The 22,462-nt window shown below is 34.3% G+C and overlaps 1 protein-coding gene across 1 annotated transcript in view; it reads right to left on the reverse strand.

Annotated features, from left to right (window-relative positions):
- Positions 1-22,462, reverse strand: part of LOC129262236 (DIS3-like exonuclease 1) — a 41,150-nt gene that overhangs the window by 3,501 nt on the left and 15,187 nt on the right. The window contains exons 6-26 of the mRNA XM_064100074.1: positions 20,563-20,707; positions 18,080-18,215; positions 17,120-17,185; positions 16,490-16,578; positions 15,437-15,546; positions 13,855-13,958; positions 12,164-12,317; positions 11,558-11,706; positions 11,175-11,273; positions 10,282-10,486; positions 9,645-9,733; positions 9,180-9,336; positions 7,670-7,765; positions 7,330-7,415; positions 6,476-6,630; positions 5,864-5,925; positions 4,652-4,762; positions 4,147-4,289; positions 3,317-3,405; positions 1,658-1,740; positions 418-549 (exon numbers count right to left, since the gene is read on the reverse strand). Of these exons, the coding sequence (XP_063956144.1) occupies positions 418-549; positions 1,658-1,740; positions 3,317-3,405; positions 4,147-4,289; positions 4,652-4,762; positions 5,864-5,925; positions 6,476-6,630; positions 7,330-7,415; positions 7,670-7,765; positions 9,180-9,336; positions 9,645-9,733; positions 10,282-10,486; positions 11,175-11,273; positions 11,558-11,706; positions 12,164-12,317; positions 13,855-13,958; positions 15,437-15,546; positions 16,490-16,578; positions 17,120-17,185; positions 18,080-18,215; positions 20,563-20,707 (2,460 nt within the window). The remainder of the gene's footprint in view (positions 1-417; positions 550-1,657; positions 1,741-3,316; positions 3,406-4,146; positions 4,290-4,651; positions 4,763-5,863; positions 5,926-6,475; positions 6,631-7,329; positions 7,416-7,669; positions 7,766-9,179; positions 9,337-9,644; positions 9,734-10,281; positions 10,487-11,174; positions 11,274-11,557; positions 11,707-12,163; positions 12,318-13,854; positions 13,959-15,436; positions 15,547-16,489; positions 16,579-17,119; positions 17,186-18,079; positions 18,216-20,562; positions 20,708-22,462) is intronic.

A 22,462-nucleotide genomic window follows, 5' to 3' on the forward strand; every position in this document is an offset into this window, starting at 1 on the left:
TCACCAATGTGCATGGTCTACTTAGTCATACCTGTAAATTTTAAGTGTCCTGACTATTCTGATTAGTCATACCTGTAAATTTTAAGTGACCTGACTAATCTGCTTGGTCATACCTGTACAATGTTAGTCACCAATGTGCATGGTCTACTTAGTCATACCTGTAAATTTTAAGTGTCCTGACTATTCTGATTAGTCATACCAGTAAATTTTAAGTGACCTGACTAATCTGCTTGGTCATACCTGTACAATGTTAGTCACCAATGTGCATGGTCTACTTAGTCATACCTGTAAATTTTAAGTGTCCTGACTATTCTGATTGGTCATACCTGTAAATTTTAAGTGACCTGACTATTCTGCTTGGTCATACCTGTACAATGTTAGTAAGCAATGTGCATGGTCTACTTAGTCATACCGTACCTGTACAATGTTCGTCCTAAGTGAACTGCCTAGTCCATCTTCTTGCAGATCAAAGGTGTGGGGCTCAGAAGCTAGCAGCTGCAACCGGAGTGAGTTAGGGTGTGCTCTAGAGCTTTGAACGCTAATACCAACCTGTGGGTGTATAAGAAGATACTTATTTGATCATATTTACTCAATATTCAGCTTTTTATGGCATTGTGTTATTTAAACATTAATCGTGTCTGCTATGAGCTTCTCTACAGCATGGGAGTTTGAAACTCTGAATTGACAATGAAAAATAGACCATGTGCTTGTGGCTGTGCTGTTCATGTTCAGTTCAGTTCAATTTCTAAGCATAACAAGTGGAGCTCCTCTGGCAGTCTCACCTGCATTACACGATTCAATATAGCAGCAGTGCTGACTTTGAAAACTACTATAAAATAATTATTCACAAAAAACACCATTCATATAATGATACAATACTAGTACGTTCATTGACCCTAAATGACATGTGACATTGATCATGTGACCTAAGGCTTGTCAGTGATACTTGATTACCCCTATGTCCACAATTCATAAACTATATCCATAAACTTTGAAAGTTACGACAGCAATTTAATAATGACCTCCAACATGGCCAAAGTTCATTGACCTTAATGACCTTTGTCTTGAGACCTGTAACCCGCACAGGGTGTTCAGTGATACTTGATTACTCTTCTGTCCAATTTTTATGAATCAGATCCATAAACTTTCAAAGTTATGACCGTAATTCAACAAATACCCCCAACTTGGCCAAAGTTCATTGACCCTACATGACCTTTGACCTTGGTCATGTGACTTGAAACTCATGCTGGATGTTAAGCAATATTTGATTACCCTTATGGCCATGTTTCATAAACTAGGTCTATATACTTTCTGAGTTATGATGACATTTTAAAAGCTTAACCTTAGGTTAAGATTTCGATATTCGATATATGCAGGTGAAGACAAAAACGATTGAAGAAAAATGGAAACTACATAAATTTAAAAAATTGTGAGAAATAGTTTCCAGGAATTAGAAAGACTTCATTGAAACAACATAAATGAGATATTAATATGTAAATATCAAATGTGATTTAAAATTATTTCCCTGATTTATTCATATTATTTCTGCTTTCTAAACTTCATTTCATGAGAACCAATGAACCATTTACTGGTTCCCCAGTCACCTCTTATAAATCTGATTCAGAACTGCATTGATAAACAATGAAAAAACACTCACTGTAATATGATCAAAGAGTCGGTATGTAGATACATGTTCCCCTGCCTGCACAGTGATAGCAAACTCTGATCTTGATAGAGAACCTGTGAGAGAAATATGATCAACAAGTCTCAATGAAAACAATCAAGATCAAAGAGTAACATGTACACTTTTACATGTGCCCACATGCAATCATCTGCATTGGTGATTTCTATTATGCTTGGTTTTCGGCCTATATCTCAGAAGTTGGCAGTTTTTTGTTTACATAAACACTTTAGATCTTTACTGGATAGAGATCTATGATAATATGGTAATAATTGACTGTAAATTTAAAGGCCTTTGCTTGAAATTTTTGCACATTAAATTCTATATAATGATAATAATATTCATTACAAAATCTCCTCTTTTATCTGGTATAAGTTGAATGATTCCTTATTCACAGATGAGTAAACAAAAAAAAATTGAAAAAGAGACACCAACAATTCACTTGGAGGGCAGTATCAGAGTATCAAAAAGAAAATCACAAAGTCATGTCTAAAAAGTACAAAATCTGCTCTTTAATCCTAGACCTCAATCACAGAAAATGGTCAAGAAATAACAAAGTTCTGTTTCTTTGAAATAAAGCTTGTATTTCCATAATGTCATTAAACAAAGGTGTTTTCACTGATTTCCTACCTTGGCTATTGCACAGTTAACAAAAGAGTTTATGCATGGCTGATCATCAACAAAACAGAGTGTCAAGCAAGTCTGACAGTTTGCCTGTAATAGCTCTTCATGTTAAAGGACAAGTCCACCACAACAAAAACTTGATTTGAATAAAAAGAGAAAAATTCAACAAGCATAACACTGAAAATTTCATCAAAATCGGATGTAAAATAAGAAAGTTATGACATTTTAAAGTGTCGCTTCATTTCACAAAACAGTTATATGCACATCTCGGTCGGTATGCAAATGAGGGAACCGATGACATCACTCACTCACTATTTCTTTTGTATTTTATTATATGAAATATTAAATATTTTGATTTTCTTGTCATTGTCATGTGAAATGAAGTTTTATTCCTCCCTGAACACGTGGAATTCTGTTATTTTAACATTTTGTGCTTCAGGCAAGGAGGTCCTAATCATCGAATTCGTAAAAATTGAAATATTTTATAATTCACACAATAAAAAACAAAAGAAATAGTGAGTGAGTGACATCATCGACTCTCTCATTTGGATGTAACTGGCTCGTTCATATAACTATTTTGTTAAAAATAAGCGAAACTTTTTTAATGTCATAACTTTCTTATTTTACATCCGATTTTGATGAAATTTTCAGCATTGTGCTTGTCTGATTTTTCTCTATTGATTCAAATCAACATTTTTCTGAGGTGGACTTGACCTTTAAACAGCTACTCAAATTCAAGCCTTCTTTCAAACAAACAGAAATTTATTTCTTGACCATTTTTATGTGATTGAAGTATCAAATTAAAGAGCAGTATTTAACTTGTGAAACACATGATTTTCTTTCTGAAACTCAGATACCGCCCACCAAGTGACTTTTTTGGTATCCTTGCTTCAATCTGTATGCCATAAACATAAGAAATTAACATATTATTTAATCCAGCTTCTTCACAGTCCCAAAGACTTTCTCTTACTTATTACAATCGTTAAAATTATTAAAAAGGTGACGATATACCTTGTACCCATTGAGGTTGATGAGGGATTGATGTATCACAAACTAAACCAGCTTTATCTCGAAGATAGACCGCTCCTTTAATACCATATCTAGATGAAACAAAATATAAATCATATTGAAATATCAGACATATTTTATAATGTTCAGACACATTTTATAATGTTCAGACACAAGAAAAATTCCACAACGGATATGCTACCAAAGGATCTTTATAATTATACAAAAAAATGCCAAAGTTAAGCAGACTCATGATATTATATCTCCAGTATTTCACTATAATGTCAGGAGTTTTGTTACATGTCATGAGTTGATTATCATGTTTTAATTCATGTTACACAATGTCATGAGTCTGCATAATTTTGAAAATAACTCATTATTTACTTTTTTTTCAAGAATTTTTATTGGTCAGCATTAATTCTCTGTAGCAAGGTGACAAAACCAGGATCTTTGGCTAATGTAACATTTTTATTGTCACCTGATGGAGTTCTGTTGCTGTTTTTTGTTGATAAGCTCTGCTTAACCAAAAGCTGACAACTTTAATATTCACCTTTCAGGGAGAATTCACCAAGGAAGGAGGGAGATTTTTCTCGATTATACACAATCCATTGAAATAAATCAATGGATTGTGTAATAAATCAATGTATGAATCAGGGAGATGTTGAAAGTCTGCAGTTTTTCACTCGAAAATCAGTCAATTTTCAGGAAGTCGCACTGACAATCAGGGAGACTTGGTAGCCCTCCTAACAATGTCTGAAATGCCTTTATAATTGGCAGTCAGGTACAACAAATCATGAAATCTTATCTCCAAATACAAAGAATCTTGCACCAACCTTGGAATAAAAACCAAGACACCATTTGCCCTGAGGTTCTGAATAATAGCATCAACGATGCACGCTTCATCTGATGGTTCTCGATCCTTGAAGAATAGGGCTTGAAACAGTTCTTGGGAGTCCTTTTGGGCATTCTGAGCAGCCTTCAAAAACAAGACAAGACATCAAACTTCACCCACATCTTCACAATGCTAGTACACAAAAGCACACTCAATATTCTCAGGGGTTCTCATTAAAACTATTGCAACATAAATTAACCAATTATGCATTATTTCAGGTAAACTTCAGTGACCAGGAATATAAAATGAGTTTCAATTTTTTTTTTGTGATAGGTTATAAGTAGCATTATGTGATCAAGAAAGACACCAATAGACAATTGTCATTGCTTTTCAGATTTTTTTTAGTGCATTCTAGTTGCATTGTGAGTACCTTGCAGTGTGTGTATAATGTATATATAGACTTGTCTAATATTATTAGGAACATGTTAATCAGAATTCAAACTTACTCTATGTTTCCTGTTCAGGTGTTGACAGAGTTCCTGCAGATTCTGATTACTTTGCAACCCAATTTCTGATTCTGGTACCTCTCCCACAGCAGCAAGTAACAGACGGTGAACCTTAAAAACAAAAATAATCACCATTGGTGAGGGTAATGGAACCGTAGTATCTGAATTGATTTGGATGTAACTATCTTTTTGAAGCTGAGAAAAGACCAGCCCATACAGACATTATCGTTGAGATAATATGAAGGTATTACACAGTACAACATATTGATGATGATGATGGTGATGATGATGAACAGCTTAACTATATTGACTTAGATATTTTATTGTCCACTGACAAAAGAAAGCAACATTGACTTTGTTTCAAGATTGACTCTTTTCCTTGGTGTGGGATATTTTCTGTATGTTTGACATGATGCTACACATAGCCCCCAATGTCTGAAATATAGACATTTCCAAAGCAATTTATTCAAAAGAAAGCATGACACATTTTCCTCATTTACTAAAAATCTCATCCCTTCGAGTTCCTTTTGTCAGTGGATGGCAGTATTACCCAAACAATGCATTTTTACCAAAAACAGTTCACAGTATGTACACACTGTCAGTCTGTGCATATTCAAGACAATGATCTTGATTTTTTTTCACTCTTTAATCTATTGGTTACTGAAACCGGATGTTTGATGTAAAAGTTAATGGAAATTAAAGCATTCAGTAGTCAACAGGTTAAGATAGCTGTCAACTTGAGAGATCAGCAACATGCAAACATCAATTTTACAGTTTCATTATCACCTATGATTTAGGCAAATTGAGGGGTAAAAAAAAATTGACACATTCTCGGGTTAAATTGGATTGGATTGGCATAGTACATTATGCACATATGAATAATTGTTACTGAAGAAAAAATAGAATTTGGGATAATTCTAAAGGTTTAGTGTATTTGCATTGTACTGTGGGTCAAGATATTAGTGATGTACACAAATGAAAGCATATAAAGAGAAAATTAATAATACCTGTACATTTGGTGAAACTAAACCATATAAATCCAACTGAGAAATGCAACAATGAACTGTAACCCTCATTTAAGGAGAGATTTAATAGTGAAATCAGGATTTTCTTTCTTGGTACAAAACATACTAAACAAATAAAAATTACTTAAAACATCATTCCAATGAGCAAATGTAGTTTCAGACTGATCTTGTCACTTCGGATACTTACTATGATATCAGCGTATCTTCGTATGGGAGATGTAAAATGTGTATATCTGTCCATTGCCAAACCTATAAGCAAAAATCAATAAAGGAAATTGGTTGGGATAATAAACATTTATTATGTATTAAAGTAGATGTATCCAGTCAAAATCATGAAAATAAGTGAGGAGAAATTTAATGGGGTATATAATATAGACAACCCCTTTAGGTATTTATTACAAAATCATGGGTTGAAATGGAGTTTATCAAGAACAAAGCTGAGGTCAATTTATTTGGATCTTTTTTTTTTTTTTGTCCTCATCATCATTTATTTGGATCTTAATTGCAAGACTTCACTCATCTAATTTCTATCTTATCCATCCATAACATTGCACCTCTTTTTGATTTGCATATGAAAAGGGCTTTGACAGTCAACCTCCTATACCTCTCAGAAGGCTTAGTGATAGCTTATGACCATCTAACTTTGTCAATAAACATGTATTGGCCTCTTAAGCTGGACATCTTTTAAAATATCTGTCCGTAACAAACTGATCATACTGTAGTAACTTAATTCCCTGAATTTTTAAAATTAAAATCATGGATCAAGGTTGAGCTTACCATAAAGTTAAGATTAGCTTACCATAGTGAAAGAACTGATCAACAGACAGGCTACCAGTTGAGAAGTAGAGGGCATTAGACATTGCCTTGGTTGCTAGGGAACGAAGAACTTTGTTGAAGACTGGATCTTTCCTGTCTATACATCTATCAAGGGACTCGGCAAGTAGCTTGTTTGAACTGAAATAATAAAAAAGGGCAACGTTTCATGGTATCCATCTTGAAATGATTGTATGCCTCACTACTCAAAGATTGAAAGAAACTCGTCAATGGAAAAAAAAGTAAATCATGTACATGTATATCAATCATTAATCAATCTTAACAGAAAGTAAACTAAAAGAGTAGTAATTCATGCCTCCGTTATTGCCACATCTGAATCATATCACTCAATAAAATTGTCAAAACTTTCATACTCTAATCTGGGTCCCTAAACACAAAGGTTAACGATCAATCGTATGCTTGATTCTCACGACTGATTGTACATTGCAGTCTATGCAATCAATGGTAGACAAATGTTCCAAGATCATTGCTAAGTTTTGCGTTACGGGCCCCAGATCATCACTCTCATGAGCATACATGGATCACATTTGAAGTTGATATAAGAAATAGTTCTTCAGTTATCACAAGATCAAGCCATTTTCAGAAATATATTCAAATCTAACCAGGTCTTTGATCCTCCTACATGGATGCAAATACATGATCCAAGTTTAAAATAACTTAAAAAATGATCATTAAGTTATTGCAAGAATCACAACAGGAAAGAGATGAACAAATCCAAACACAAATATCTCAGCAACCACATATGGTGGGAGGTATAAAGATCGTGACAAAGGTAACCATTTCATCATCAGAAATCTGTATAACTCATATGAGACCCACCTGGTATCTACAGTAAACCCCTTAGACCTGGCACTGGTTATTAGCTCCTGGAACTGTTCCTGCCTTGGAAGTGGATGGTGTCTTAGCTGAAACAAACATGAAAATTTTTAAGTTTGGATTCACTCCAATGACGAAACATTGGATGGATGGATGGAAGAAAAGTCAGTGGCCGCTCCAGTTGAAATGAAGTCATAGTTTGCCTCTCAGCAAAAATGTTTGGTTCACACGTTCACACATTTGCACTCCAATCATTTGTAAAATGTGCCACTTAACAAATAGCAGTACCTTGGTTCCTTTAGCCATGGATTAATAAGTTCAGAGAGAAAGAAAAGTGACTCACCAGAGCAGCATGTGGATACGATTGAGCTATCTTCTTAGCAACCCAATGATTGGTGTAGATCATACATTCAGCTATGGTCTCATGGATCTCAAGAGTCTGAATAATAAAGAAATTGAATTGAACACAGAAGAACTGAATTTTATTCAGAGAAGAAAATCATTCATGATTGGATTAGATTAGATACATGAGGGGTAATTCCATAAAGTAATCAACATTTTTGTTTGTCCAACCCCATTTTTCCATATTCATACTTCTTTTCTTAAACTGCTTAAGCCACAATTTGAAAGCATTGTAACTTTTGATATGGACTAGGGAGTAGAGATGAATCATTTTACAAAGGTCCCACACATGGGGGATCGGGTACATACTTATTGGAACTTAACAAATGAGAAAATAATTTCATAAAATAGATAATCGTATCAGTTCTGGTTTTGTGGAACTCTATGTCTGTTCAGGTCCCACACATGGGGGATCGGGTACATACTTATTGGAACTTTACAAATTAGAAAATAATTTCATAAAATAGATAATCGTATCAGTTCTGGTTTTGTGGAACTCTATGTCTGTTCAGGTCCCACACATGGGGGATCGGGTACATACTTATTGGAACTTTACAAATTAGAAAATAATTTCATAAAATAGATAATCGTATCAGTTCTGGTTTTGTGGAACTCTATGTCTGTTCAGGTCCCACACATGGGGGATCGGGTACATACTTATTGGAACTTTACAAATCAGACCATATTTTCATAAAATACATAATCTTTTAAATTCTGGTTTTGTGGATCTCTATGTATGTTCAACCACAAAAAACATGTTATTAATCAATCCAATTCTTTCTAAACAAAATATTTCAAGAAAAAATAAATGTGCAATATTATTAAGACATGAAATGCCTTTTCATAAAAATATTTTGTAGAATTCACTAATAGGTAACAATTACAAAAAATGGTATAATTCTAAGACATATTATTAAGGACATTACTTAGAATTACACACACAATGTGTATGTACCTTTGGAAGAGTTTTAACCTGCGTGGGGATATTTTCGATTGTTTCAAAGTTAGCAAGTAAGGGTACATGTAGTTATTCCAGTGCCTGAGCAAAATGATCAGCACTAGATATCTTATACAATAGTGATGTAGAACCTTGTTATTTGATCAACCATCCTCGTCTCAAAACCATGACTGGCCATTATACATTACTCATGACTGGTCATCACCAGTCATTAATGACAAAAAAAAAATTACTGACAGGCCAAATGTATGACCAATCAGGTGTACATGCTCAATCATATCTTTAGGATCAACTTTGTCTTCTTAAAATATCACATAATCACCTCTAGGAATGATAAATTGAAGAAATGAAAAGTGTGAATGCAAATGATTAACTTCACAATTTAAAAGAAACTGGAAACAAGGAATGTGGAAATGGAGATAAGTTTATGCATAGACCATATAGTCAGTTGATTGGGTGCAAAGGGGAAGTAAGTATAGTACACTGTACCTACCTGCTTTGGAACAAGATTTTCAATCTCTTGTTCTTCGTTGAGTTCAACTTTGACCTCTGTACCTTCAAGCTGAACAGCGCCCCCAACCTCTCTCTGTGCCTTCAGCTTACGAGCAATCATCATTAGCTGATCTACAGCCCACTTTAATCTTTCAAGCCTGAACATCAAATAAAGAAATAAAGAAACAAAAAGAAACGCAAGAGGGAACTTGTGATTATATCCACATTAAAAAAAAGGTGTTTCACAAGGCATGAACTTTTATGACCATTTCTCTAGAATTCAAAAAGTAGATCTTAAATTACATTAATCAATGCATTTATATTTCTACTTTAAACCTGTGTGAGACTATGTGCAAGTTGAAGTTTATAGGAATGAGTGTTAGAGCAGAATCAGACAGTCTTGAACAGGTTAAAAAGGTAACAATTTAAAGTTGCAGCAGAAGCTAGTCAGAGGATGAACACTTACTCTAGTTCCCTGGTTACGTCATCTACATCTCTCAGCTCGGGTATGTCATCTGCCGATAGATCCTTCCCATCATGCAACATTTGAGCTGCCTATATCAACAATAGCAGAAATAACCAATACTTTAACATACTATTCTTCTTCTATTTTTCAATTCAATTCAATTCATTTATTTGTCATCCTTCAAAAATATACAAACACATGTACAAGGATAATATGGATACAACAACAAAAAAGTAAAAGAATCTAAATCACAATATAAGCAATAAAAAAAATAGAAGAAATGTAAAAGAAATGAAAAGAAAATGTAGCGGATTTAGGAAGTCATAAAATCCATAAAAAACGTATGAAAACGTACCTTAACTATAAAACTATTGACCTTTTACTGAATTATAACATTTAAAACACATCTTTCAATCTCATTTAAACAGGACAAAATATGCTCATAAGATTTACAAAATGAAGATGTATATTTGCTCTATACTCATTTACTATTCCAAATGCAATTCCATTCATTATTCCACTTTTATTTGAATAAACATGCTATATTGTTAAATTAACATTTAAATTATTCAATTCACATTTACATTGTTAAATTCATGGAATACAATATAAGTGATATAGAACTGGAAATGGATACCTCATAGAACATCTTGTAGGCTGAGCGGATGATAGTCCTCCCATACCAAACCTTGTTCTTAATCACTTCATATGTGAAAGATTTCAATTCCCACAGCACACTGACTGCATAGCGATCCACTCCACCAATCAGAGAGCAGAGATCGGCACTAAGGATTGTGGGAAGCATGTCATAGCGTCTGTCGGCCAAATAAACTGTGGTTGATCTACAAAATGAAATATTGACAGAGCAAATAAAGAGTCACATAATAGTATATATTCATGCAACATTATTGACCACTATACTTTTGCAATTTTGTAATCTTCAAGTATATTAATAGCAAATCTCAAGGACTACAATTACATATCACATGTGATAATCTTTCAGTCAGTTTTCTTATATGTACGCTTGAATTTGAATATTATAATTAGAATGACTTTCAAACTTTTAGAAGCTCTGCCCCATCTTCATTTTCGTAAATGTAGCTTCCATGTACATAAGATTTCTGTAGTCTTTTAATCAATTAACTTTATCACGTTCACAAAAGAATAACAAAACTCACTAATCCTCACGATTAAAAAAAACATATTCGCCTCTTTTAATCTCTTTCCAACAATTAATCCTCATCAAGTTAATGCACATACTATATCAAATCGATTCTAGTAATAGGGCAATTCCTTAAAGTTTGTACAACTGACCAGCTACATGCAGGACCATCCTGAATATTTGTCTCTGTTTTCTCTGTGTTCATGTGACAAGATGCAATGCTCTCAAATTATCATAGCTTGAGCAGATTGGGAAGTTAAGTAGGAATGGACTTAGATGGAGATCAGAAATACCAATGTTATTTCATGGAATTATTCACTGAACGTATTTCAAGCATATAAAACAGCAAAATGCGAGCAAAAACCTACCTTAATCTTGCTTCTAGATCAGTGAGACTTCCTTCTTTCACAAAGTAAGATACATCAGCTATGTGGACCCCAAGCTCTATGTTTCCATTACTAAGCTCCCTATTGATAGAATGAAGAGAAAAATAGAGCAGCATACCAAATCTCAACATAGTCAAAGTTGTATCTTTTTTGTGGGAATCCCATTTAAAGTTTTTTTTTTTTTCTTGCTTATCCGTCCATCTTTGCGGAGACCAAACACTAAGGAATGTCGAGAATGAATCCTGCTAGTTAATGTGACACAGATTTGTGTCAAGGTGCCTATAAAGGGAAGTATATTGAGACTATGGTAAGAGAATATTAGATATTCAGTGACGGAGGTAAATTAAGAGCTATGATTTTCTTACCTCACAGATAGAGTATCATCAACATCTTCACATCCTTTGGGGTCAATACTGAATATAAGATGTGAGTGGCGGAGGTCTCGTCGATTACCCATCTCCTCATCGGTCATTAGCCAAGGGTTTTCAGGGGTGTTAACAGGCATTTCTTTGATCTGTTGTCGTAAGACACGAATCATTACCAATTGATAGAAAAGGAAGGGAAAGTTCCCTGATGAAGTAATGGCGCATTCAAAATGCAACATCTGACTATGAAACCATAATAGTACATGTAATAACCATTAACTTGGTTCTTGTGGCGAGCACATCAAACATTTACAAAAACTGAGAATATTAAGAATAATAAGAACAACTCAAAGACCTGTATTTCCTTATCTTTTTTAACATTTCCACATGACACAAATTTTAAACCTTTAAATGACAAAATACATGTAGGACTGTGAAAATAAGATTATCATGCAGGACTTCTCAATACTTGCTTGGAATTATCAGCCCATATCATTATGATATTATATGAATGGGCACGACAAGTTTGTTCTGCTGGTTTCCGATTCTAAGTCATTCTGCTGCAGTTATACAATTTATCCACATTATTGCAACATATTCCCTTACCTGTCCTTCAGAAAATGCACCCACTGATAAGCTGTTCTCAATCAAAGTAGCTGCTACCTCCGTCTCTAGTTCACCGATGGTACCAAGTGACCGGACATAGTGACCATTAGGATACTGGGAGTCTGCTGGCCAGTTGTCAAGTCGAACAACAATCCTTCAAAAGAATAGCAAGAGGTTTCCATTAGAAACTACGCATATAGAATATATTTTATTTTGATCATAGCAATATCAAGTGTTCATGAACAATTACTACTCAGTTTGGAAGAGTACAAACCAAGTACATTATATTAGGATCTATATGTATTACAGTACACTAGTACAGGTGGGTGTTTCACAAAGCTGTTCATAGAGCAACAAACAACTTTACACACGACTGGGGGTGTTTCACAAAGATTTAAGTATGACTTAGAGTCGCGCTTAAATGCCTAGTTGCATGCGATATAAGTCATGACCGCATTGTTCAGATTATGCCAAGAGGACGCGCACTACTGCATATTGATCAATAAGATTGCGCGTTGCATTTACACGTCGGCATTTAAGTGCGACTCTAAGTCTTACTAATTTCTTTGTGAAACACCCCCTGGGGTGCTAAGTCAGCTACATAAAGACCAGTTAGCACAAGAAAGGATCACCAGTTGTGCGTGAAGTCTTTCATAACTTACAAGAAGCTTTATGAAACACCCACCTCATATCAATCTACCAGTTCACATGTTAGATGAGAAATTGAAAAAATAACCTCCTCTTATCAAACCATTAACCAAACAAATCAAATTTGCCCAAGCTGCAGTTACTTCATAGGTACAGTAGATTTGACCTTTATGAAATTTAATGCAACATATATATGTTGGGACGATGAGCATATACATGATTTGTACCCCATAAATGAAACAGAAATGATACAAGATTCATGTACCAGGAACAATTCATCAACATCTTTCAGTCGCTACATTATGATAAAGGCCTTGCAATAAGTGTGCTCATACATGTGACATATACAGTTGAGGCCAAATTTTACATACACCCATGGAATTCAGTGAAATTTGTAAAATTTACTATATCTTCAGAAATATAAATACTCCCATGACGAATTTGGTATCAAATGAAAGAGCGTATTAAGCTCTTTCACATGATTGGAATGCTGTTGATTAAAGTATATTGCAGGAGGAATTTTCATTGAAGAAAAAAGGAATATTCTTGCCAAATGTATTCTATTGTTTGCTATTATATTTTAAAACATCGTTTCATAGAAATATATTAATGTCAAATCTATGATTCATATTACATTTTCTATCATGATATGTCACCACTGAACAAAAAGTGTAATCTAACATGTTTGTGTTGAGAAGTAACAAGCTTAAAAATAAAAGGGTTTGTTTAGTTTTTATTTTTAATTTTGTCTAGAATATGAAGATTTTTTGGGGAAAAATGACACCTAAATATTTTTCAGCTCCTGCATGACATACTCATTTGTTTGATATCAAATTCGTCATGATAGCATAAATATTTTATAAGATACAGAAAATTTTATGATGTTTGGCAAGTGTCAACTTTTCTTTGAATTTCCTGGGTGTATTTAAACTTCTGGCCTCAACTGTACATGGAAACCTGTGTGTAAACAAGAAAGGAAGGAGTTATTATAAACAGGTGGCTTGTATAAACACATTCCTGTCGTATATGGTCTGAAGAATTACCTTTGATCATTTAATGCATCTGCTTGTCTTGTACTAATCCTTATCTTAGGAATTCTGTAATCCCAAGGAATCACAAGAATCTTACTCCCTCGATTAGCTGTGATCTGCAAGAAAAGTGGTAGAACACTGGTATTATATCTACTCCATAACGGTAAAACTGATGACTGATGGTAACTCTGACATTAAAATTGTTGAATTGAAATACCGTTTAAAGCATAAACAAGTGGAACGCCTCTGGCAGTCTCGCCTGCATTACGCGATTTAATATAGCAGCAGTGCTAACTTTGAAAACTACAATAAAATAATCATTCACAAAAACACCATTCATATAATGGCATAATACCACGTTCATTGACCATAAATGACATTTGAATGGTGACTTAAGACTTGTCAACTACACCCATGTCCACATTTCATTCACTCTATCCATAAACTTTCAAAGTTATGATGGCAATTCAACAATTACCCCAACATGGCCTAAGTTTATTGACCTTAACTGACCTTTGACCTTGGTTTTGTGACCTGAAACTCACAGGGGATGTTCAGTGATACTTGATTACTCTTATATCCCAAGTTTTATGAACTAGATCTATAAACTTTCAGAGTTAGGATGGTAATTCAACAAATACCCCCAACATGGCCAAAGTTCATTGACCTTTAATGACCTTTGACCATGGTCATGTGACCTGAAACTCGTACGGGATGTTCAGTGATACTTGATTACTCTTATGTCCAAGTTTTATGAACTAGATCCATAAACTTTCAGAGTTAGGATGGTAATTTAACATATACCCCCAACACGGCCAAAGTTCATTGACCTTAAATGACCATTGACCATGGTCATGTGACCTGAAACTCGCACAGGATATTTAGTGGTACTTGATTAACCTAATGTCCAAGTTTCATGAACTAGTTCCATAAATTTTCAAAGTTATGATGGTAATTCAACAAATACCCCCAACTTGGCCAAAGTTCATTGACCCTAAATGACCTTTGACCTTGGTCATATGACCTGAAACTCAGGCAGGATGTTCACTCATACTTGATTTACCTTATGTCCAAGTTTCATGAACTAGATCCATAAATTTTCAACTTTATGATAGTAATTCAACAAATACCCCCAACTTGACCAAAGTTCATTGACCCAAAATGACCTTTGACCTTGGTCACGTGACCTGAAACTCGAGCAGGATGTTCACTAATACTTGATTAACCTTACGCCCAAGTTTCATGAACTAGGTCCATATACTTTCTAAGTTATGATGTCATTTCAAAAACTTAACCTTCGGTTAAGATTTTGAAAATAATTCTCCCAACATGGTCTAAGTTCATTGACCCTAAATGACCTTTGACCTTGGTCATGTGACCTGAAACTCAGGTAGGATGTTCAGTAATACTTGATTATCCTTATGGCCAAGTTTCATGAACTAGGTCCATATACATTCTAAGTTATGATGTCATTTAAAAAACTTAACCTTATGTTAAGATAGTCTCGCTCTGCTATGCAGGCGATACAAAAACTAAAGAGTAAATTAATATTGATACAGAGGAAGCAAAGGAAAGGGGGGAGAGATTTTTGTACCTCATCTCTTTCTGGGAAAGTAGCAACATAATCCCTCCAGTTCCTCTCTGAGATGCCAACCACTCTTCCACATGGGACCACTTCACTGATTGATTCCTCTTTTTTATCATCTAATGGTGTGGATACAAATAAACAATTACAAAATAACAATATACTGGTGGGCAATAATTCAAAAATTCTGCGAAATTGAAAAAATATTGAATATTTTATTATGGCTCTCTGATAATGTTGATATTTTGCGGTATACATGATATGACCAAAATATTTTTGATCAAGAAAGAAAGGTTAATCACTTTTTATTGCTCTGCATTGTTTTAAACCAACTCAGAACTTCATAAATTGGTAAACCAATGCCCACTTTTCATGGACCACGACTGATGAAAGCCTTACTGTCATTTCCATGCTCTCCCAGAATTCCAGCTCATAATGAATGTATACGAGTTATCAGACTTGGCGATATATCGGGTTAACTACGATATTTAGCTGATGATACTCGACTAACAATGAAATCCAATATCAACCAGCACAATAATCATCTATTCAATTTGCATGGGTGGAGAGGGCAAAATTATTTGATTAAATATCCAAGGCCAAAGTTCAGCAAGGGTTCAGGATCTCAATTATATTAAATGTCTGTTTTTGTGTTGCTGCTATTGTTTCACAGATGCGTACTGATCATACATGTATATTGAATTTCATGTCGCTTTAATTCAATCAATTTTCAAAACACAAGAATCCTTGCAGAACGGACAATGTACTACGCTTAATATGCATTGAGTCAAAGATTTATAAATTAGCGGGGACAAATATTTCTGGTATCACATATTTGTGATTTGTTTTCCTTTTTCTAAACATTACACAAAAGACGTTTTGTGTAGGGTATTACATTTCAATCATATTAGAATATTTCCCAAACAACTTACACCACTATTCAAACATAAGACATAAATTATTCCCAGAATATATAACTAATAATAAAATAATGGAATAATAAATATAACTAGCACATCTATTCGCTCATCAGCCCTTTCAAGCAGTATGACAGCTACTTACCTCCAGATTTTAAAGCAAGTCTCTTTCCAGTCCATTGAGCCTTTGGGAGCAATTCAACTACCACAATGTCTCCATGAACAGCTCGATTTCTGGTTGAGAAGAAATGTATGGAATGCCATAAAGAATGAAGACTCAATTACATTTTCTTTTAATCCAGACATATATATGTATAGAATTAAGTCTAGCATGAAATTTGGACTCATTACACTTTAGATTTTGAGTGTGTGAAAAAAAAACCAGGGTGTGAATTACTTAGTAGAAAACATTATTATATATTAACATTTCTAAAGTTAATTTGTAGGAAGGCATATGAAAGATTTACAGAAAAGGAAGGTCTGAGATGTATTTGACCAATAAAAGTTTATATGAAGTTTGTGATATAAGACAAGTAACATATCACTATCACTAATTAGCAACATCAGTCCTGATTGATTGTTCAAAATATAGTCTGTTGAGGTATAATTTTTATTCTCTTTGAGTTATCCTTATAATGACTGCATTCAGCATTTACAGTTATTGTTGTACATAAATACATATCTAACAGTCACACTTAAACATTCATGTAGATCACAAGAAAAAAAATAATGGTGCAAATCTCTCAATTTGAAAGTGTAACAAGATAAATCTTACCTATTTTTCCTCCCAGATATCAAGATATCAGATTCTAATTTGGTATCTTTAGAACTCTGACCTGACCTAGAAAAGACAGATTTTGTCAAAAAATAGGAATATAATTTTAAACATAATTGTGGGTACTTTTCATTTCTTACAACATAACATTTTGTTTTAAATTCAACTTAATTGTCATAAATTACTATCACCATTGTTCTTTATGGTCATTATCAGCATTATTTAATGAAATGAAATACAAAACAAATTGTTAACATAGTGACACATTTTATATGTGTCTCTAACATCTGTGCAACATCTTTTTGCTGCAAAGATCTGAATGCCGGGGGGGGGGAGGGGTGGTAAGGGTTCAAATTGACCTCCCCAGTAAAAACCTGATCTGAAAAATTTCATTTTAAATACGATAAAAGAACAACTTAAAATACAACTTGATCTTTAAGGTCAAGTCCATCCCAACAAAAAGTTGATTTAAAAAGTAGAGTAAAAACAAACATGTACAGCTTAACAATGACAATTTCATCAAAATCGGATGTAAAAAAAAAAAGATATGAAATTTTAAAGTTAGCATTTTTTTCCTTATACATGTAAATAATGGGAAAATGCTTTAACATGTAGAATTGCCATTATTGTAACAACCTTCTGTGAATAATTACAATTTTCCTTATTGTCAGATCATCAGATGTGCAAAAATTCAAATATTGTATAATACATATAAAGAATTACAAACGGAATAATGAGTGACATCACCGACTCACTTTGTTGTGCATATGACTGTTTGGTGAAAAATAAGTGAAACTTAAAAGTCTTAACTTTGTTATTTTACATCTAATTTAGATAAAAATTCCAGCATTATGCCAATTTGATTTTTTTCCCAATATATTCAAACCATTTTTTCTAGGGTGGACAAGCCTTCAATAATAATTCAAAAAACATGTCTGAAAATATATCTTTTAAACTCACTCTTTTCTTTGTAAATAAGCCTCGTCCTGAGCATGATGTTTGTTGACCCGTAGCATTCCTTCAATATATCTTCCTGATTTGATTCCAGTACTCAAATCATCACTTAAGAGATGATCTCTATACTCCTTACTCCCATCTATATCAACATTCACATACAAATGAAATCTACTTAAAGATGAGGTTTATGAAAGCTAAATCATTTTGTTAATTGACCTGCAGCCAGTGTTGTCACGACCGTGGACTGTGCCAATCAAAACGTTCCACCACTGGAAAGATACCATGTCACTATTTGCTACTAAAGTGTAAAAGTTGATTGATATCTATCTTGATTACCTTAAGAGTTACCTTCTTCTTCAACTGCTAGATAAACTAAAGGGTGAAAGATGATGCATAGATCTATGTCAAAGAGTGCTATTAAAATGAGGACTTTATTTTTTTAATGAAAACTTCCACATATCAAACTTGACATGAATCGGTTAATGCTGTCAACAGTTTTATCATGAATACTATATTAATGTTTATTACGTAATGGAAAAATCAATCAAAACTATCATTAATGAAAAGGAAAATAAATCAAATAAACATTGTTTCATAGATAATACTGATTGCCTAGGCGGTAGTTGCTCACCTTCATTGCAGCTCCTACGAAGCATTCTATCACCAATTACTAAAGTGTCAAGTTGTTTCATATTTAATATCAACTGCCTAAGCAGTAACTGCTCACCTTTATTTCAGCTCCTATGAGAGATTCTACCACCAATCACCTAATTGTACATGCATAAGTTATTTCATATCTATAACTGACTGCCTAAGTGATCATTGCATACCCTCATTTCAGCTCCTACAAAAGATTACTAAAATATAATACATGCATAAGTTGTTTCATATCTAATAATGACTGCCTAAGCAGTACTTAATATTCTTTAGATATTTGCTACTCGCTAAAGTGTGCATGCATAAGTTGCTTCATATCTAATTCTGATTGCCTGAGCGGTAATTGCTTACCTTCTTTGTCGCCTGCTGCTATCACCTGTTACTATAGTGTACACGTGTAGATCATTGAATATCTTATATTGATTGCCTGAATCTTACTTACCTTCTTCACAAGCTGCTACCAGATATTTTATCAGTCATTACTAAAATGTACCAATGTAAGTTATTTCATATCTTATGCTGATTGCCTGAGCAGTACTTATATACCTCCTTCACAAGCTGCTACCAGATATTTTATCAGTCATTACTAAAATGTACCAATGTAAGTCATTTCATATCTTATATGCTGATTGCCTGAGCGGTACTAACTTACCTTCTTCACCAGCTGCTACTAGATATTACAGTATACACTCGTGACTCGTTACTAAAATGTACCAATGTAAGTCATTTCATATCTTATATTGATTGCCTGAACTTTACTTACCTTCTTCACAAGCTGCTACCAGATATTTTATCAGTCATTACTAAAATGTACCAATGTAAGTTATTTCATATCTTATGCTGATTGCCTGAGCGGTACTTATATACCTCCTTCACAAGCTGCTACCAGATATTTTATCAGTCATTACTAAAATGTACCAATGTAAGTCATTTCATATCTTATAAGCTGATTGCCTGAGCGGTACTAACTTACCTTCTTCACCAGCTGCTACTAGATATTATACACTCGTGACTCGTTATTAAAATGTACAAATGTAAGTCATTTCATATCTTATGCCGACTGCCTGAGCAGTACTTACTAGCCTTCTTCACCAGCTGCTACCAGATATTTTATCACTTGTTACTAAAATGTACCAATGTATTCATGTCATATCTTATGCTGATTCCCTGAGCAGTACTTACTTACCTTCTTCACCAGCTGCTACCAGATATTTTATCAATTGTTACTAAAATTTATCAATGTAAGTCATTTCTTATCTTACACCGATTGCCTGAGCGGTACTTACTGACCTTCTTTACCAGCTGCTACTAGATAAATTATTACTCATTACTAAAATGCTAAAAATACACAATGTTTCATATCCAATACTGATTGCATGCGTGGTACTTGTTTACATTCTTCTACAGCTGCTGCTAGAGATCAATCATATATGTGAGTTGTTCTGTATCTTATATTGATTGCATGAGCGGTACCTGCTTACCTTCTTCTACAGCTGCTGCTAGAGATCAATCCTATATGGGAGTTGCTCTGTATCTTATATTGATTGCATGAGCGGTACCTGCTTACCTTCTTCTACAGCTGCTGCTATAGATCAATTCAATATGTGAGTTGTTCTGTATCTTATATTGATTGAATGAGCGGTACCTGCTTACCTTCTTCTACAGCTGCTGCTAGAGATCAATTCAATATGTGAGTTGTTCTGTATCTTATATTGATTGCTTTAGCGGTACCTGCTTACCTTCTTCTACAGCTGCTGCTAGAGATCAATTCAATTCATATGTGAGTTGTTCTGTATCTTATATTGATTGCTTTAGCGGTACCTGCTTACCTTCTTCTACAGCTGTTGCTAGAGATGCCTTCACTGATTCCAGAATATCATATGCTTGAGTAAGATCTGGCCAGAACAAGGAGAGATAGTCCCCCATATTACTCACATGTACATTCATGGTCTGACTTCCATACCTTTCTATCACCTGCATTGAAATAATGCAAAATATTTAATACAAATAGAATGGCCCAAATTCACAAAGGTGGTTTTGAAAACCCACGGTTGAGTCCATGGATTATGTAGATTTCCTGTATAGATTACGCTTAATTTAGCGCGTATATAAAAAAGGCCCAATGCCGATGCGCGCTTTTGTCACAGTGCGCCAAATTGACGCCTGTTGCCATGGTTAGATACCCTATTTCATTCATGAGTCCACTGTTTGAAGAGTGGACTCATTAATTCAAAACAGTGGACTCATGAATAAAATAGCGTACTTAACTATGGCAACAGGCGTCAACTTGGCGCACTGTGATAAAGCGCGCATCAGCATTGGACATTTTTAATGTACGCGGTAAATTAAGCGTAATTTAAACTGGAAATTTGTACAAACTATGGGTTCAACCGAGGGTTTTAAAACCACCTTTGTGAATTCGGGCCAATGTGTACGGAACTGATGCACAACACAATAAACATAGAAAGGAGCAACAAATACATATCTAAATATCTTACAATATCATTTTACTGATATATTGTACACCCTAAAAACTTGTTTACAATCTAGGTAGTTGCTGAAATGATGTGATGAATGAGGCAATTCATATTTCAATAATGCAAGTTATGATCAATCTTATAATCACTTTGATTGTAGAGAAGTTCACTAAAGAAAAAATAAAAATTTTAACACCACTGCTGAGGGTGGAACTGACTATATTAATGCCAGTTGAAAACCAAGTTTGATTGAGTAACATAATCAATATTTTCTAATTGCTTTCATCTTATCTGTAAAGGTCAAATACATGTAGGCCAATAATTAAATACTTGAATGAATGATATTGGTTTTCAAGACCTTGAACTGTCCTGCATAAAGATATAGTATAGATATATGGACTGCTTTGAGAGGCATGGTTGTTTCTAGAGGCTCAAGGGGACCGCAACGCGACTATGCCCGAGGGCTTTGCCCGAGGGCATGGTCTGGCCGATGCGGTACCCGCGAGCCGAATTGAAACAACCATGTCTCGAATATAAAAGCAGTCCATATATATTTTATGAACCGAATTATTAAACATTAGATCTAACGTTAGGGCCTAGTCTAGGTCTAACAGTTAGATCTAAAAGCCTGACCCAGGCCTAGACCCCAAGCTAACGTTAGGTCTAGGCCCTAACTTATCTCTGACCCTGAAGTTGGATCTCAAAATCGAATATCAAAGCAGTTCATACCGATAGGCCCTAATATAGGCCTAGGCCTAGGCTAGATATTTTTAGGAACCAAATTAGGCTCTGATTCTGAATAGGATGATTCTAGGCTATATCTAAATTCAGTCTTAAATCTCCATTAGAGTGTAATCTATAACGTTAGATCTAGTCGACTAAACCTATGTTAGTAACGTTAGATCTGGAGTCTACTCTTAACTTCTAAGCTAACTAACGACCATTAACATTAGATCTACCCGTCCTAACGTTGTCGTTTGTCAATGTCATACCTAGCTGTCCTAACGTTAAGTTGAACGAATAACGTTTATTGTTAGAAAGTGCAGTGACCGTATAATCTTTTCACCCGACTCACCTTTTGCGAGCATGCATTTGAGCGAACTGCGACAAGACTTGATGATTGATACATCCGTTATGTCCTTAATAAGTTAGTTGTCTTTTCAATAAATGCCATATATTTTAACAGGAATTAACAAGCAAAAGTCAAAGATCGGCATCGTTCCATCGATATGTCACATCCGTTGCGCGCACT

Source organism: Lytechinus pictus, chromosome 5, assembly GCF_037042905.1.
Source record: "Lytechinus pictus isolate F3 Inbred chromosome 5, Lp3.0, whole genome shotgun sequence".
NCBI classification, from domain to species: Eukaryota; Metazoa; Echinodermata; class Echinoidea; order Temnopleuroida; family Toxopneustidae; genus Lytechinus; species Lytechinus pictus.